The sequence below is a fragment of the Danio rerio genome, chromosome 4, assembly GCF_049306965.1.
Source record: "Danio rerio strain Tuebingen ecotype United States chromosome 4, GRCz12tu, whole genome shotgun sequence".
NCBI classification, from domain to species: domain Eukaryota; kingdom Metazoa; phylum Chordata; class Actinopteri; order Cypriniformes; family Danionidae; genus Danio; species Danio rerio.
Window position 1 is genome coordinate 59,352,480 of NC_133179.1, and position 19,530 is coordinate 59,372,009.

Genomic DNA, 19,530 nt, shown 5'->3' on the forward strand with positions numbered 1-19,530 from the left:
GTTAATGTTTACTAACATGAACAAAGAACAAATACTTGTACAGCATTTATTAATCATTTTATTTATTGAAATATGTCCCGATGCTATTAAAATCAAAATGTATGCTTGTTAACATTAATGCACTGAGCTGACATGAACTGTACTTTCTTTATATGAAAGATACTTCATTGTTCTTTGTTCATGTTAGTAAATACATTAACACTTACTAATACAACCTTTTAGTAAAGTGTTACCGTCTGCAGAAAGACAGATGCTAACTAAATTAAACTAAGTAACTAAACTACGCTTCAACCATCACCATCTCCAAAATACAATTCTGTTTACAAAGTTTACAAAATACCCATTTTTAAAGTGGCTGCAGTAAAAAAAATAAATAAAAAACATTACTCACAACTAAGAATCACAAGTGAAATACATTACATCTGTTTGAGGTTTTATAGGTTGAGAGAAACACTTGAGGTAAAAGATGGCACTGGGACAAAGAATCAAGTATAAAACACTAAAACATCTATATCAGTCTAGCACTTAAATACATATTTATTTCTCAAACACCAGGTGAGTTTCCTACAAAATCAATAATGAGGTTTGCTATTCCAATTCATTGTGAATGAATGACTTCACTTTCACAATAGTGAAAACTCCTGCTATAATCTAAACCTGACATTACTCCTTCACTTTGCAGGTCTGCATGCTAAATATTTAGTAGTTTTTTTTTTTTTTTTTGCATAAAGTACATCTATTGTGTTTAGCATTACTGCAGCAAAACTGAGCACCTGTGACAGTGGAACATGTAGACAAATATTTCAGTAAATCATCAAGAAAATGTGTAGAATATATGGTTTGATTCTCTCTCACAAACACAACAGTAATAGCAATTAGTTATTCCATTATTATTAGTATCATAAAAATTGCATGTTCATAGGGGTCTTATAATAATGGCTCACATTTGTGAATGTAGGACCACTATTTCACTATTACATGTCACATTAAGTGTTCATATAGGTTCAGTTATTAATTACTTGTGTCATCCCAGAGACCTGTTAATCTTCAGAACACAAACTAAAATATTTTAGATTAAATGCTCCTCATCCTCTACAGACAGCAATGGTCCCAAGATGGTCATTGTCAAGATAAGGCACAAAACACATTGTCAAAACGTTCCATGTGACTTCAGTGATTTCAACTGTGAACATACCAAGCTCCAACAACACTTTAGTGAGGCAAAACAAAACAGTAAATACAAATGTGTTTGCGTATATCTCTCCCGCATCAGATCAGCGTGTGTGTTTACTACGAGCAGTATGCACATACCATGACCTGTTGTGGCAAAGGCAAACAAGTTATTTTTACAGTACTTACTGTGATTTAACCTTTATGACAAATGTACTGGACCTGTTACACATATATCACTATCTTTTATGAACACAAATTTCACTGTAACGGATGCTGTTGTTTTGCTCCAGTTATACCTTTAGAGAACACCGTATTAGTCAGACATCCATACAAAAGCAGAGAGTTTGGTCTTGTGTAGCAGAACTGCAATAGATGTCTGTCTGTCTGTCTAGGCTGACACTGGTTTAGGCCATCAGTATGTCCTTGATGCCCTCAAATGGAGCTTCCAGAAAACCTGCAATAAATGAAATACGAGGTTACAACTAAGTTGGTGTCTGCTATTATACAATGTGAAATTCAAATATTTATTTTTTATTGAATCCAAATTTGTCTTATAATAATCGCCACACTCAATAATTTTGAGTCATCCATCTGAATATTCCTAACTAAGAGAAGTGAAGAATTAGGTGTGATATCGTCAGGAAGCCCTTCGCCACCACCGGTGCCAGCATTTCCAGAATTCAAATTTCAGATTCTCGAAAATTTTTTATTTATTTTTTTTAACCAAGGCTGCAGTAAAGAATCATGAAACATTCAACACATCTAATAATTACAAGTTGTTGTAAACCATTACATGTACTGTAAAAGCTGTTTGAAGCTTTTTAGACATATGGTTGAGAAAAACTCTAGAAGGAGTAGCACTTCTACAAAAGTCTTCATGTAGGACAGAGAATTAAAGGGATAGTTCAAAATGTTTATTCTGTCGTCATTTACTGACCACGTTGAACACAAAAGAAGATATTTTCAAGAAAGCTGCAAATCTATAACCATTGACTTCTATAGTATTTTTTTCTACTATGGAGGTCAATGTTTACAGGTTTTTAGTTTTTTTTTTCAGAATAGCCTCTTTTGTGTTTAACAAAATAAACTCATAATGGTTTTAAACCATTTGGGGAGTAAAATGTGAGTAAATTTTCATTCTTGGGAGAACTATCCCTTTCAGTTGGAAAACACCAGAATTCTTAAGTAGACCCCTTTCGCAAGACAGATGATGCATTTCATTTCTCATCTTAATCCTCAAGTTTTTAATATTTAGATTTATTTAAATAGCATGTTTATTTATTTGTTTTAATGACATTTAATAAAAACAACTTCTCAATGACATCACATGTACTGGACCTGCTACACATGTATCACTATTTTTATGAATACAAATTTCACTGTAACAGGTGCTGTTGTTTTGCTCCAGTAATACCTTTAGAGAACACAGTAGTAGTCAAACATCCATACAAAAGCCTTGGCGTGGAATAGCAGAACTGCAGTCTGTCCAGGCTGACACAGGTTTAGGCCATCTGCGTGTTCTTGATGCCCCTCAACTGGACCTTCCAGAAAACCCAGAAAATTAAAACCCATTACACCTCTTATCTGCTACTATACAAAGTGTAATTTAAGCATTAATTTCTTACTAAATACATATTTGTTCCCCAATACTGTCACATAGTATAACATCACAACATGATTTCACAATAATAATATCAATATAACAATATAATATCACAACATAGCCTAACAATCAATAAACAAACAGATTAGAAAAAGAATATCACCAACCAAAGCACCAAGAAGATTTAACAGATAGCTTAGTTAAAGGTAAAGTAAACGTACATGGACAAAGCCTTTTCCATTCAATGCTGTGCAAGTTATTGCGTCTCTGGAGTACGTTAAGTTACATGTCTAAAAGCAAAAACAACAACAGCAGTGAAACGACAGCAGTTCACTTTGTAATAATAACACTAATAATACAGCATATAATAATGATATTGTTTTATAACGTTGCTCAGTAACTTTAAACTGCGTTTGGAGTTTATCGCTTTGAATTTGCCATAAAAACGCTCATTTAGACTAACGTTAAACATGTGACATTACCTCAAGCTTAGCTGCGTCACCGGAGCGCAAACTAAACCAAACTGGAAAGTTTTAAATGCTTCAAAATTCGAAATACTACACTAAGTCACATTTAAGATACACTGTGTGTAAAACAAAATCGGGGGGTAAATAAAACATTAAAGCATCTAAAAACACGCTTACCTCTGAATTCTGCTGCACTGCAGGTCAGGTGTTCATAATTAAGTGAAGTGAAGTGAAGTGAAGCGCTGCGCGTGACCGCGTGCGCCGAGTCCTCCGATACCATGGTAACCAAACATGTTGAATATTGGGTGAAGCCATGACGTTAATTCAATATACAGATCATGATAAAAAAAAATGTCAACGTTGATTTGTACAAGGATTTCTGTAACTTTTTTCAACCATTTATCATTCAACATTGTTTCAACATTAAAGCAACAACTGACGTATTTTCAACCACATTTCAACGTTGAAGCCTTGTCATATGCAGGCTGTTTTTCAACCGTTCAACATTAAACGTTCTATCAACATTATTTCAACGTTCAAAACACATCTGACCTTATTTCAACCATATTTCAACGTTGAAGGTCGGTCGTGTGCCGGCTGGGATGCTAATCAATATTTAAATACAGTAAAAAGTGAATGGGATTTTATAACTTTATTTATTTTCTGTATAGGCCATTGGTTTTATTAGGCAAAATATTTTGTGTTATTGTTAATATTTTCTAATGTTTGCTATGTCTTCTTTTTAAAGCTAATTGTTGTCCCATATTTTTACATCCCAGTGTTGAGAGGTATGGCATAACATGGTTTGATAATCAATAAATAGCAACCTCTTTGGTTGCTATTTTAAGACTGGCTGTCTTTTTTTAGTCTCTTTGTGCAAAAACGTCTTGCCCTGTATTCAGCATTGGTACTGTGGCTTAGTTGGTCAAAGCGCCTGTCTAGTAAACAGGAGATCCTGGGTTCAAATCCCAGCAGTGCCTTATGTACAGTTTCCAGAGTTGCTTCTTCTCAAGATTTACAAGTGTTTACGCAGCAAGCTGTTTAGCAGTGTGGTACTTAACAAAACTCAAATCCTTTAGAACGCTGCTCGTTCAAGAGGGCTTTGGACAATGTCTTTATAAAGCATGGTGTGGTAATTCAAAACCAATTAGACTTTAATATTTCAAGTCCAGACATTCACACATGCAGCGCTACCGCTGTAAGTTGTTTTTTTCTTTTATTGATTAAACAATTAGCTCCTGTCTGACGCTGTGGCTTTGTTGGTCAAAGTGCTTCTCTAGTAAACAGAAGATTCTGGGTTTGAACCCCAGCAGTGCCTAGTCCGTAGTGAGATTGGTTTTTATAGGCCAGAGAGCACCAAAAAGTGCTTTCTGTGGAACAGTGCTGGAGCACTCAAGCTCTCCGGTGCAATCAATAGCGTCGGACTTCTAGGCTTTGAGCTGAGTCATGCAAAGGTTGTGGGTTCGAGTCCCACCAGAGTCGCAAGTTTTGCCCCTTTTCTTCACTTGACTTAGGTGTGGTGAAATTCCATCATTTTACGCATCTGTACATCCAGTTTTGCTTTTTTTCTTTCATTGCGCAGTGCAGGCTCAGATACCAGGGGTACTCAACAATGAAGCTGATGACTTAATTGAGCTGTTATAAATAAGGGAGATTGGAAAGCGGTGCAGGGTAGAGTGGGCTTAAAAAAAGGCTCGAAGGCAACCTGTGGTTTTGGGGAAAAGTGACTGCCACCTATTGTTGAGATCAAGCCTTTTGGGTTTGTCGTACAAAACCCTCTTTATGCATGTGCAAAGTAACTGAGTAGAAAGCATAGTAAATTTTGCTCCCCCCCACTGTCTTAGATGAAACTTCGTTTTGGTTTTTTCTTTTAGTGTTAAGACTAAGTTGGCCAGAGCACCTGTCTTGGGAACAGCAGGTGCTAGGTTCAAATCCAAACTGCACCTTTCCCTCAGATTATGGGAGAGTGGCTTTACTGATCTGAAAATCTTTCAATGGCCGATAGCATATGTTTGTCCTGATTTCCATTTTCTTTCCATCTTGTCAGCATTTTCTGCATCCTGACATGCTGGTTTTTGTGTTTTATTGTTTTTTCTTCATCAATTTTTGTTATTGGGCAAATGTCTCTTACAGTTAAACAACCTCTTTTGGTTGCCATTTTAAGACTTGCTGTCTTTTTTTAGTTTCTTTGTGCAAAATCATCTTTCCCTTTTCAGCGTTAGCGCTGTCGCTTAGTTGGTCAAAGTGCCTGTTTAGTAAACAAGACATCCTGGGTTCATGTAGTGCCAAATGTACAGGTGCCAGAATTGCTTCTTCTTAAGAGTTACAAGTGTTTACGCAGCGAGCTGTTTAGCAGTCTGTTTCTTAAAAAAACTCAAAACCTTACAGGTTTTTCCAATTGTTTACACACAATTAATTGTACTTCAGACACAATGACTACAACATGTAACATGCACCAACCCCCTGAACCAACTCTGCTAAATTACAAGCACAATTCCTGCTTTACACTCAAATTGCAGGATTAAAACACATTTTTTTCAAAACACAACACACAATTCTCTGCATTTTGCTCAATTTTCATGGAGAAAATATTTTGTTTTCAAAAGGAACACAGTCATTCACAATTGTAAAGTCAGTTGTCCTACTTTGCATACTGATTCATCATGTAGGTAAACACCTGTCACACAGAATTGCAATTTAGAAATCAGAACTTATCTGGTTCATAACTGGTTCTCTGCCTACCCATGTTTTTTAGTTGTTTATCTCCCCCTCCATATTCTCCATTCCTCAAACCTATTGAGGATTTTTTTTCCTGCCTGGAGATGTAAAGTGTATGACCGAAATCCACACACACGTATACCCCTTCTCCAAGCTATAGCAGATGATGCTTTTCGTGACTGGATTCACCATGCAAAGTGACATTTCCTCTGCTGCCTGGCCAGACCAGACCAAAACAGAAAAGAGGATGGTTCATCCAGGATTTAAACCCGGGAGCTCTCGCACCTTAAGCGAGAATCATATCCCTAGACCAACAAGCCACTGCAAGATAGCCACCGTACATGGCAAAACTATCTGCTGACAAACCAGCATTCTCAGAAAAAGGCCTCTGTGTAAGCCACAACGCCTTTACAAAACAGCGGACAACTGTAAGGGCTCAACCAAAATTTGAACCTAGGATTTCTCACGGCATGATTGAGAATCATACTCCTAGACCAGCAAGCCACTATGCAAGGAATGATTTATGTGGTGACACTATCTGGGGTCCGTTCTTCGTACCTCGCTTAAGATGATTTGGCAGATCCTGGATCTTTTTATCTCGATAACTGATCTCTCGCTAATTTGGTTCTTCAAACAAGTTTGCGAATCAGATTAGAATGTCTGGATGAACTGATCTGAGATTGCTGCATGTGTTGTGAAGGACAGATCTTTCGATCCTCGAAATCATGATCAGCAATGCCAAGATTGGCTGACGGCACATCAGCGTATTGACATAATCTGATATTCAATAGTCCATGTGAGCAAAATTACATCAAATTAGCAGTAAACGGCTTGTTAAATTTGAAACGCAATAACCTTCCACATTTGTTGTGAGCTGCAGGCTTTACACTTTCATGTGTCAAGACAAGAGTATTCATCATGTATTTTAAGGCATATCAGTGTATTTAGTTCTACATTTAGAGAAGATTTTCTTTATTATAGTAGCCGGTTTTTTAATCAGTGTGAAGAAAAACTTGTTGTTTACAAAAGCATTTTAATATTGATAAGGCATCTGCAACTTTTGTGAAGCATCAAATCACTGGCATATTAACTGTCAAAACATGTTTATGACTGCATGAATGTATTATTGCTTTTAAAAAAAGTCACATATTGTGGATTTCTATTATACACAATTTGTACTAAAGTAATTTAAAAAGTTTATGTCAATACATTTTCTCTTTGCACCACCAGGTGGCAGTTTTTGTACTTTTATTTCGAGGGTGTAGATTGCATAAGTTTTATTAATATGTATAACTTCATTTATTGTATAAGTAACTATAAACTATATATTTATATATATATATATATATATATATATATATATATATATATATATACATAGTTAAAAATATTTTAAAAATATTTACCATTTTCCCAAGTATATATAACTACTACTGTACTACTACTTTGCTTGAACTGAGCCGATCTAATCCTATTTATATGAATTTAACCTGCTTCCGATCAGGTTTGACCTAGCAGAACTGTTGCTATGACAACAACTCTCAGATCAACTTTGAAGAACGAAACGATCCTGGATCGTGTCAAATCGTCAATATCTAAATACAGCTAACTGAGTAATCCACATACGAAGAACGGACCCCTGCTGACAAACTGGAATTCTTCGAAAGACGTTTTTATGAAAGACATAATGCCCTGTAAAACGCAGGACACCTGCAAGGGCTTGTCTGGGATTTAAAACCCCGGACCTCTCGCACACGAAACGAGAATCATACCCGGGGGTGTCCAAACTCAGTCCTGGAGGGCCGGTGTCCTGCATAGTTTAGCTCCAACTTCCTTCAACACACTTCAACTCCAAGGAGCTTTCTAGTATATTTAGAAGAGCCTGATTAGCTGGTTTAGGTGTGTTTAATTGGTGTTGAAACTAAAATATGCCGGACACCGGCCCTCGAGGACCGAGTTTGGACACCCCTGCCCTAGACCAACGAGCCACTAAAGTGTTCACATTTTACATGGCGTCAGAAGTATCAGATAGTCAGAAATTTTTCTCTAACAAATCAAGGGCACCCTAAGCGAGAATCATACCCCTAGACCACCGAGCCACTGCAAAACAGCAACTTTACATGGCGACACTATAAAGGCATCTGTGTAAGCCACAACGCCCTTACAAAACAGCAGACAACTGTAAGGGCTCAACCGAAATTTGGACCTGGGATTTGTCATGGCATGAACGAGAATCATACTCCAAGACCAGCAAGCCACTTTGCAAGAAATTTTTTATGTGGTGACACTATCTGCTGACAAACTGGAAATCTTTGAAACACCTTTTTATAAAAGCCATAATTTTGAACCCAGGACCTCTTGCACCCAAAGCGTGAATCATACCCCTAGAAAAACAAGCCACTAAAATCTGAAGTTTTCACATGGCATCAGAAGCAGCAGATAGTCAGAAATCAAGTGCAGAGAATTTGTAAGATGGAGGAAGAGAGTCTGAAACAATGGTGGATAGTCTATTGGGTGAGAGAGAGTGTAGGTTTCTGCGAAAGGCAACTTGTTTTGGAGTGTATGGTGGCTCAGGAGTCCTGTGGATGTTGAGAGACAAAAGGAAATATTCCGATGTGTGTAGTGGAGTTACCAGTGTTTGATCAGTGAAGCAATGTCGCGTGTAAATAAGATCAGTAGCAGAAGTAGGTGCTTTTTTGAGGTCAAAAGAGGCAAGTAGAGTCTGGAAGTCAGTAGCTTGAGGTTTTTCAATGTGGATGTTGAAGTCACCTAGCACCAACAAGGGAGTGTCATAAACAGAAAAAGATGAGAGAAGAACATCCAGTTCATCTAAGAAGTGACCTAATGTACCTGGTGGGCGGTAGATGACAACCACATTTATGTAGAAGGAGTGGATAATGGTGGCTGCATGGAATTCAAAGGAGCTGATCTTTGCCAGTGACTATCTCTGAGTAAATTTCCATTCTTTGGAAATCAGTAGTCCAGTTCCACCCTCTCTCCCTGTCTGACGAGGAGTGTGGGAGAAAGAGAAATTAGCAGAAAGAGTAGCATGTGTAGCAGTGTCCTCCGGAATCAACCAGGTCTCAGTTAGAGCCATGAGATTATAGTCAGAATATGTAGCTATGGAGGTAATAAAATCTGCCTTGTGAACAGCAGATTGACAATTTCAGAGGCCCACAGAGAGAGAGTTGTGAAATAGCAGATGCATGTATTGAACGAAGGTTGTGATAATTATGCCTGCAGCGTACCTCCCGTGTTTTGCGAGTGTTAGTAACAACAGGAATTAGTTAACACATAATAAAAGTGCAATGAAAACAATAATAAGTGCAAAGATTAAGTAAAATAAATAAATAAAGTACTCAGGTGCTTTGTCAGTGTCTTTGCTCGGTGGAGTCGCACAGGTAGAGTCAATGGTCTTTACACTCGTCGGTCTTCACACGCAGTGAGACTAGCTGCTTATATACACCCCTGAGCGCTTGCTGATAGAATTCAGCTTGACATGCCTCAAGAGTTCCCACAATACAACAACAAAAACTGAGGCGAGGGGTGCAAAACTGACCGTGATCCACACACAAGCTCTTACAGTAACCAAGGAAACTTTGAGTAATCTTTCTAGCACTACACACAAACAACTGAAAACAAGTCTAAATGTACTTACACGCTGCTGGTCTCATTGCCAAAGTGCTTCTCCTTATATGGTTGAACAAGCCATCCTACTTCCCTTACTTACTTACATTGTCTATCCATCCATCTATTTATTCATTTTGTTTAGTAAATGTGTTATTTTTGAGGCTGACCTCAAAAAAATATAATAATTTTACTGCCAGAATTTTAGGTGCAGGCTAGGACTGTCTCTGCCATTGGCAGATAACGTTGTTTTTTTGGCTTCATAGGACATGGACCTTCAGCATGCAGTGGGACGGTTTGCTGCTGAGTGTGACATGGCAGGGAAATAAACAGCACCTCTGAGTCAGAAACCATGGTGCTTGACTGGTAAAAAGGTGGCCATCTCCAGTTTGGAGAGTCTTTACCCCAAATGGAGTATCTGCGTTTTTTTTTTTTTTTCATGAAAAATGGAATGTGAGATTAAAAGAGTGATCAGTGCAGCGGCAGCAGTAATGCATTTGATGTGGTTGTCTGTTGTGGTGAAGTAGCTGAGATGAAAGGCAATGTTCTAAATTTACCACTCAATCTAGGTTCCTACTCACATCTATGGTTATGACTGAAAGGACAAGATCTCAGTAACAACCGGACACATTTTGCAAAATGTTATGACCCGCTTGTTTGAGTTGCACCATAAAAGTGAGATGAGACAACAAAATAGCCTGAATGCAAATGATTTATTATAAAATGTAACTCAGAACAATCAATCAAAGCAACTAACAAATGTCTAGGCATAATAATGAAGATAAAGAACTTAGGATATAATCACAACAACACTTTAACTACATGATATAAGTAATGCAAAACAAAACCATAAAGTTAAAGAGTCAATGAGATGGCAGGTCTTGACATGAGCACTCCCGAGTAGCCACAGCGTCCAGGGGTAGCTAGCACAACAACTTTTATATACCCATTGATGAGTAATGCAGGCATCCAATCAGGATTTACCACATATTCCAATCTGGAGTCTTGGGATTATCACAGTGTATTAATATTGTAAAACTAAATACTTGTCGCTCTGCCAAAATCATCAAATATTCATCAAGTTTGTATTCTACTCAAAACAGTAAATGTAGTAAACTAGAAATAATTTTGAATCTAAAATTAAAGAAACTTTACTAATAAATAGATGATTTGTTTCTCATTCAGGGAGTCAGACAAAGAACATCATCGAAAACAACACTAGCTACATGAATACACTGAAGAGTAGAGTACAGATGTATCCGCACCTGTACAATCACTTGCAAAAAGATTTTAAGCAGCAGAGATGCTGTTTGCCAGATGTTTATGAAACTGTTCTTCTCTCAGTTGCCATCATTGTGTTTACAGTAAACGCAAGGAGCGCAACACATTTCTACAAAATTTTCAGAGGCACAACAAACACACAGACGCAGGGGAGAAAGACAGAGACTGTTTACATGGACATCAGTAACTGACTGTTTAATGACAGTGGAATGTTTGATACCGCACATTGTATAAGAGAAAAAAAAACTGCATTGCTCGGTAACTGAGATGCACTTAGTAAGTCAGAAAGCCATGTGCGTGTGTAGACTATCCTGTCAAAAAACGCGTTTACATGTTTACACTCAGAGAGCAGCATTTACAGCAGATCCTTCAGTCCATAATATTGTAGTGATATTAACGAACTGACTTTAAACAATTCCTCTTCTCCCACTTGTTTTGGCAACCCAACTAGTCGTCTCTCTGCCGTCTGAACACTGTTTGAGGTAAAACAGTCTTTAAAGCTATCATACATATTAATAAAGTTGCCCCGAATACACAATAGAGCGCACTGATTGGTTTGAACAAAGTCTTTCTCATGAATGAATGCAGTACACTCAGAGACGTCATGAAATACTCCCAGGTACAGACAGACAGTCTACATGCTGGAATACACGCAAGGAAGTGTATGGGTAGAAAAGTCTAGTGTGACCGCGGCTTAAGTGCATGTGAATGGTTTCTTTCCAGTGTGGATCCTCATGTGTTGATTAAGGTATGATGAGCGGCTGAAACTCTTCCCACACTGAGTGCATGTGAATGGTTTCTCTCCAGTGTGGATCCTCATGTGTTGATTAAGGTATGATGAGCGGCTGAAACTCTTCCAACACTGAGTGCATGTGAATGGTTTCTCTCCAGAGTGGATTCTCGTGTGGTGTTTAAGGTGTGATGATTGGCTGAAACTCTTTCCACACTGAGTGCATTTGAATGGTTTCTCTCCAGTGTGGATCATCATGTGTAGAATAAAGTTTGATGATTTGCTGAAACTCTTCCCACACTGAAGGCATGTGAATGGTTTCTCTCCAGTGTGGATCCTCATGTGTTGATTAAGGGATGATGAGCAGCTCAAACTCTTCCCACACTGAGTGCATGTGAATAGTTTCTCTCCAGTGTGGACCCTCATGTGGTAATTAAAGTGTGATGAGCTGCTGAAACTCTTCCCACACTGAGTGCATGTGAATGGTTTCTCTCCAGTGTGGATCCTCATGTGTAGATTACGGGACCACGATAAGCTGAAACTCTTCCCACAGTGGGTGCATGTGAATGGTTTCTCTCCAGTGTGGATCCTCATGTGTTGATTAAGGGATGATGAGCAGGTGAAACTCTTCCCACACTGAGTGCATGTGAATAGTTTCTCTCCAGTGTGGATCCTCATGTGTAGATTACGGGACCACGATAAGCTGAAACTCTTCCCACACTGGGTGCATGTGAATGGTTTCTCTCCAGTGTGGATCCTCATGTGAATCTTAAGAATGTATTTTCTTCCAAAACTTTTTCCACACTGAGTGCAGGTGAAACAATTCTTGTCTCTCCTTTTTAAAATACCTGTCTGTAAAAAAGTTTTTTCCTCAATTTTGACATGATGTTTCTCCTGTTTACTCCCCTCGTTTTCTTCAATTAGGTCTGAAATAAAAAAAAATAAAACATTAGTTTTCATTAAGTCTTTTCATTAAGTCTTAAAGGGCACCTAGGTTACCCCTTTTTTCAGATTTAATATAAGTCTTTTGCGTCTCTAGAATGTGTATATAAAGTTTCAGATCAAAATACCCATCAGATTTTTCATTATACCTTTTACAAGATGCTGTTTTATACTGATTTCCAGCAGGGGGTGGTTTTGTCGGACTGCGCCTTTAAGCCGAGTTCTGCCCGCCCACTGTTTCTACATGCCTCCTCCCTCAGCTGCGTCAGACAACAGACAGACTTAAAGGAAGAAGGTCTCACGTAGCGTTTGTGAGATACTACAGTAAGAACTAACCTTTACTAATCAGTATTGTGAAGTTGCATTGATGAGTCACACACACAATATCGTTACAAAGTTTACGCGAGCACACACACACACACACACACACACACACACACACACACACACACACGCAAACACACACACACACACACACACAGATACACACGCAGGCAGGCAGGCAGACACACAGAGCGCGCTTAGCTTAGTTAAGGCTAACCTCAAGTACTGTGTGGATATCTGTTATGCTAATGTACAAAATAAACCTGATTTAACTTCCACAAACCGGGATTGAAGCGTCTTCTTTTATAATTGTTCTGACACGCGGCTGTGCTGATGAAGTAAAGCTGAAGTAAAACGCTGTAATTAATTACACACATACTCTGTTTTAAAACACTTTAAACATGTGAAACTTACTCTTAATCACATTTGATGATGATTGCTGATCCTAGCGAACAGAACAGACCTTTTATTCCTGGTTGCTTTGCGTATGTCTGCCTGGTCTTGTTGACATATACACGTGACTACCGGAACATGTTAATGCGCGCAGCTGTCAATCAATTCGGTGGGCGGGGGGATCGCACACCTACGTAATGGTGCGATCGATTTGAAAACAGCTCCAATTGGCCGACCCTTTTTTTGTAGTTAAATTGAAAAAAAGGACTGGGTGTGTTCATATCACCTCAGTATGACGGTCTATACACTATACCAACACACAGATCTGTCCAAACAGCTTGAAAAGTAGATTTTTTACCATAGGTGCCCTTTAAGTCATCCTTATTTATCTAGTGCTTTTACAATGTAAATTGTGTCAAAGCCACTTAACATAGAAGTTAAAGTAAATTTAAACTGTCAGTCCAGTTTTCAGAGTTTCTTACATAATTGATCATAAAAGTCATTTTGGTCATATTGATCAGACACAGATTTGAAAGCTGTAAATGGCCTATTTTTATTCCTATATATTCACAATTACAACAAAACGTTTTTCTAAAATGTGTAAAGCAGACAGGGAATACTTGTATATTCTGTGCCTGACTGAAAAAAGTTATTGGGTAACAGCTGAACAAACAGCTGAATTTTTGCCTTGCAGACATGAGACATGCCTGTCAGCATCTGCATAAAGCAGGGGTTCTCAACCTTTTGCAAGCTGGGCCCTCCCAAAGCCGCTTTATTGCAGCTAGGGCCCCAGTGACTCAGAGAGGGTACAAGGACCTTACATTTTTGAGACTTGCTTAGCTTCTCGAAGAGAAATCAAACAAATGAGCGCTTTCTAAAGTCTATGAGCACAGCACACACAAATAAACTAAATTGACATACTGCAGTTATATTTCGAAATGTGTTTTTTTTAATATTTATAACATTTGAATACAGTTCAGCAACATACATCACACAACCTGACGACAAAGGGAGCTGACAATTGAACATCACTAAATTTACCATCACCTCAAGATTGAAAATTTTACACTGATTTCATACAGGGTTCATACAGACACAGCCTAATGAAAATCAAAGACTTTTAGGCACTTTTTCCAGCATCTACTTTTATTTTCGAAACTGACATGCAATGTATTGAACACCTGAAATGTATTCTCAGCAACCCATAAAAACATTGCATAGGAACTATTAGCAAATTGTTATAATAAAATAAATGATGTAGCCTTCCCAGTATAAAATAACAGTAGCAGACCTAACTTTATAGCTACAGCTCGGCAGAGTCAGCAAAGGTATAAAAACAGGTGGTTTTATTCCTGATGAGAATATTTATTGTTGTCAGACTTCACTCTCACATAAATACACTTAAATAAATCAATCAAAACTCATAGCTAATCAGGATAGCCTGTGCGTGTAGGGGGAGAGTCAGAGGAGGGTAAGGTCAGTAAAAATTAGCATAAAAAAGGGAGTGTCCGTTTTGGGCACGTGCTGATTTTCACAGAGGCAAAACAAACACACAGATGCAGAGGAGAAAGTCAGTGATATTTGATTCGAGGAATTGCTGGAAGCGTGTATCTTTCATGCAATGTTTGTTGCAAAAAAAAAATCCTTCACATTTCTCTGTAACTTAGATGCACTTGGTAGGTAGCGTCAGAAAGCCATGTATGTTATTCCTGTCACAAAATGCGGGTGTAAGTTTGATTGAGGTGCTAACATGTTTACACTCAGAGAGCAGCATTTACAGTGGATTTTTCAGTACATAATATTGTATATATATTATCGTACGGTAAACTTTATTAACTTAGAAACCATTTGACTAAGGTCTGTCTCTAAACACTGAAAGAGTACTGCTGACGAACTAACTTTGCCTCTGAATAAACAAACAAAAACCACTGGTCGCTCACTTAACAAATCTGTAGAGACAGGACAATCAACACATACTGGAGCTCTGTCTTTTATTAAAGGAGACGAGCAGCAAATCTGGATTTCACCATTTTCAGATGAGAAAAGCTATCGGGTAAAAAATGTTTCTTAGACACACATTTCTGTCACGCGTCGCGTGCAGCATAATCCACACGTGAGTCCAGCTACGCTATCATAGAGGGAAAATAAAAACAAAACCTTCACTGCAGCAAATTATAAAACGCAACACTGACGACCAAATATTTCTTGTTCTCCCACTTGGCAACACAACGTTTTAGATAGAATTTTAGATAGTAAATTTAACTACCTTAGAGTTAAAATTAACACTCCCTCAGAGTTTATATGGGAACCACTATAAGTGTTAAAAATAACACTTTTGAAAGTGTTAACATTGTCAACACCAAGAGAGTGTTAATTAGCAAACTCTTATTGTGTAAAATATCTGTTAAATTTCCGAAAAAATACCAGCAGCTGTGGTTGCCAGAATCTTTCTGTGAAAAACATGGAAGTTTTATAAACTATAAATTTACAAAAAATAACCATATTTCATGAACTAATACAATGTTCAGTTTACAAAATCATAGCTTAGTAGAATAAAATGTAAAGTCTTTAGATGCAATAATGTTTTCATGTGTGATTGCAATTAGCAAACAGATTTTGACTGCATTAGTAACTACACAGTTACCTTTATAGAAAAGAAGATACAGCATAACATCAAATACTCTCAGTTCATCTTGGACTTGAACAGAGACGCTATTATCCTCCACAATGGTAACACAAAAACTGTTCAGCTGTTTTTCTTTTTCTTTTTTTTTCATTTTTAGATTTTACGGAAAAATACCAGCAGCTGTGGTTGCCAGTAATCTGCTGTTTTTAACATTCATAAATTCAGTTTACAGAATATTTCTGTTAAAAACACATTCAACAGTCTGTATTTTTATCGATCTCACACTGCAAATTTTAGATTTAGTAGATTTAACTACCTTAGAGTTAAAATTAACACTCCCTCAGTGTTTATATGGGAACCACTGTAAGTGTTAAAATAACACTTTTGAAAGTGTTAAAATTTTTAACACCCAGAGTGTTAATTAGCAAACTCTTATTGTGTAAAATATCTGTTAAATGTATGTCAAAATACTGGCAGCAGTGGTTGCCAGTAATCTGCTGTTTTCAACATTTTACATTTGTAAATTCAGTTTCCAGAATATCTCTGTTAAAAACAAATCCCATAGTCTGTATTTTTCATTCGAACACACGTAAGCCTTAAATTCCAGAGCAAAATCCTCACTAGTGTCCTCACTACAGAGGGCTGAACACTCAGACAGTGATGAAGTTAATGAGACAATTAAGTGTCTAATTAAAGGAGGATTGAGAATTATTGATGAACAACTGTTAACAGCAGAATCACTGAAGGACAGAAAAACACAAGCCAAAACCAAAGATGAAATCAACTGAGAGAAAAAAAAAACTCTAAATAAAATAATAATCAATAAAAATAAAACAAATTACACAATTTTTTTTATTTTTCAACATCTTTAAAAAAAACTCATCAAATTAAACAACTTATCATGGAGCTTCACCTATTACTGAGGTGATAGGCTGCACCTATTTTATTTCTGTCATGTGAACAAAAGCTCTTAATGAAATTTCCGTTGTTCATTTGAAGTCACCATGATGGAGGACAGAGTCTGCTTTAGTCAGGCTCTTCAACTTCTTACTATAAATGTCTTTTTTTTGGCTATAGTTAGTGTTAATTACGCTAATTATACATATAGCATGGAAAGCTGAAAAAAATTAAAGTGTTGGTCTGAAGAGATTATTTATGATAACATAGCCATCCTTTCCTGCTTGATTTTTAATTCAGTATCATATTAATTATGTGTGAGAAATAAATAATATACATAAATGAAACCACTAAAGCTCCAATAATATAAAATAAAAACACTATTTACAATGAGAATGTTTGATCTATGGCAGAACTCAAAAACACACAGACATCAATAATTAGTCTTTGAATCTCAATGATGGTGACAAACAAAAAAATAAAAATCAAGTAAAAAAAAAAACTACTGAAATATCACCTCCCAAAAACAACACAAAATAAAGGAAAAGAAAGAGATTGTAAAAACATAAAGCTGCATAATTTATTCATGCTGCAATGCATGCTGGGAGCTTTGTACTATGCTGGCACCCAGCATGCATTGCGGCATGAACTATGAAGCTTTTTTTTTTTAGCAACCACAGTTGAGGTTCATATCCTGATTCTTGAAGCCTGTGTGTCATGAAGCGCAAGCCGGAGCTTGAATTTTTAGTGCATGACACTCTAATTATTAATTGGTTCCAATTGTTTGTTGAATCTTCTATGAAGAGCAGCAGACTGCCAGTAGTATTGTCCCATGCAGTTTTAATGCAACTATATTTGCATATTTTATGAATCAACTTATTAAACACTTGAAATTAAATCTATAACAATTAAGCACAAACTGTATAGTTTCTCTTGACCTTTCTTGCTATAGTTAAGGAGTTTTAGAAATACAGCTATAACAGTCGGAGAAACATTAGGATATGAGAGTAAAGCTTCAAGAGCTCAAATAAGCAGCCTCTGATCTCTATGATGGTGAGGTCAAATGAAATATTTTTAATAAAAAAAATATTCTTACAGAAATGAAGTCAAACTGTAATCAGTGAAGCTGCTTATGCTATTATTTAATGGAGTTGTTTAATCCTCTGTTTTAATTCAGTTGGTTTGGTGTGAGGCTGTGTCTGTAGTTTTATTTCTTCCTTCTATTTCTTATTCCTTCAGTGATTGTGCTTGTTAACAGCAGGTGTTCAACAGCAGATGTCTGAATTCACTTATTTGTGGTCCTTCACTCTGTCTAGTGGACTAAACTAATTGACTAATTTAAGGGCCAGGTGAATGAGGGTGTGGCGAGATTTCAGACACTCTGATTAGTTTCTCAAATATAAGGGTTTTCTACAAAGGTAGATACGTTACTCTGTGTGACAAGGAGGCAAATCAGCTTCTAACGCAGAGAGGGTTATTTTACCTTTATCTAACTCTAGAATTTTAACACTTTACTCTGAATTACCACAACACTTGAAATTTAACACCAATGAATTTGCTGTGTGTACAGGTACAAACAGTCTTCAAAGATATAATGCACATTAATGAGGTTGCACCGCATACACAATAGAGCGCGTTGATTGGTTTCAACCAAGTCTTACTCATGAATGAATGCAACACACTCAGAGACGTCATAAGGTACTCCCAGGTAGATGTTCAGTCTACATGCTGGAATACACGCTAAGATCTCATGGCCGTGAGGCAGCTTCAAAAATTCATTTTAAACCGGAAGTACGAATTTGCTCAAAATAACGCAAAAACAACCAATTTTCACTTTTTAGTGAAATATGTGTGTCCTAATAGTGTTTTTAGCAGTGTGGGACACATATACGACAGTCAACAACTCAAAAAATGTGTTTTGGTGTTTTGTGACCCTTTAATGTCAGAAGTAGAGTATGGTGGTATTGTTATTTTGGACCATTGTCCAGTCTCACTAAAACTATGTTTTCCAGGCAATGTAATCCCCCAATGTACATAACGGTTTAACTCAAGACTATTGGCAGATGACGATTTTGTAAAATTTATTGATGCTCAAATAGATTTCTACTTTGAGACAAACAAATCCCCAGAGATAAGTTAAAGCATCCTATGGGATACTCTGAAAGCATATAAGAGGACAGATTATTTCAGATCAACGTAGTGCAAATAAAAGTATGCCAAAACGGCTTACAGAGATTATGAATAAAATACAATGGATCAGCTACACTCAACATCACCTTCTGAATAGCTCCATAAAAAAAACACTTCTTCTGCAAGTGGAATATGACTCCTTGACAAGTGAAAAGGCGTTATGAACGAGCTGGCAGGTTATTGTGTTACCAACTGAAATGATCCTCAGCAGTTGGTTTTATAGTTGCAGCTCTGAGGTAAACAAAATTGAAAGTAATGAGGGTTTTTACTTTAATTTTTTGGAATTACCATCTGTGATTCAGATCAGTTGGCATCAGAAGGAAAATAACACCTTCTGAAATTGAAAATGCAATCCAAAAAATGAACACAAGAAAATTGAAAACTCAATCTGGCCCTGGTGGCTTCCCAGCTGAGTTTTATAAGAAGTTTACTGTCACGCTTACACCCCTGTTGTGCAAGGTATTTGCTGAAGCTCTTGTCTCGGAATCACTCATCCTCTTTATGACATCGGCTGCTATAACAGTACTTCTTAAAAGTTAAAATGATTTATTTAAATGTG

General features: G+C 37.1%; 2 protein-coding genes and 1 non-coding gene across 6 annotated transcripts in view; 1 reads left to right on the forward strand and 2 right to left on the reverse strand.

Moving 5' to 3' along the window:
• Positions 1-19,530, reverse strand: part of LOC137491106 (uncharacterized) — a 1,257,671-nt gene that overhangs the window by 395,432 nt on the left and 842,709 nt on the right. The window contains exons 3-4 of one of the 4 annotated variants that reach the window (XM_073948426.1): positions 12,691-12,801; positions 10,283-12,525 (exon numbers count right to left, since the gene is read on the reverse strand). The exons of 2 other annotated variants lie outside the window; for them this stretch is intronic. In XM_073948426.1, coding sequence (XP_073804527.1) covers positions 11,564-12,361 — 798 coding nt within the window. In that variant the 5' untranslated portion in view covers positions 12,362-12,525; positions 12,691-12,801 and the 3' untranslated portion in view covers positions 10,283-11,563. Of the gene's footprint in view, positions 1-10,282; positions 12,526-12,690; positions 12,802-19,530 lie in introns of those variants that run through there. One more of the 4 variants, XM_068220199.2, reaches the window with a different exon arrangement.
• Positions 1-19,530, reverse strand: part of znf1113 (zinc finger protein 1113) — a 57,993-nt gene that overhangs the window by 31,679 nt on the left and 6,784 nt on the right. The gene's annotated exons all lie outside the window — the stretch shown is intronic.
• trnat-agu (transfer RNA threonine (anticodon AGU)) lies at positions 4,150-4,223 on the forward strand. Its single transcript has one exon. It is a non-coding gene; the product is annotated as a tRNA-Thr (tRNA).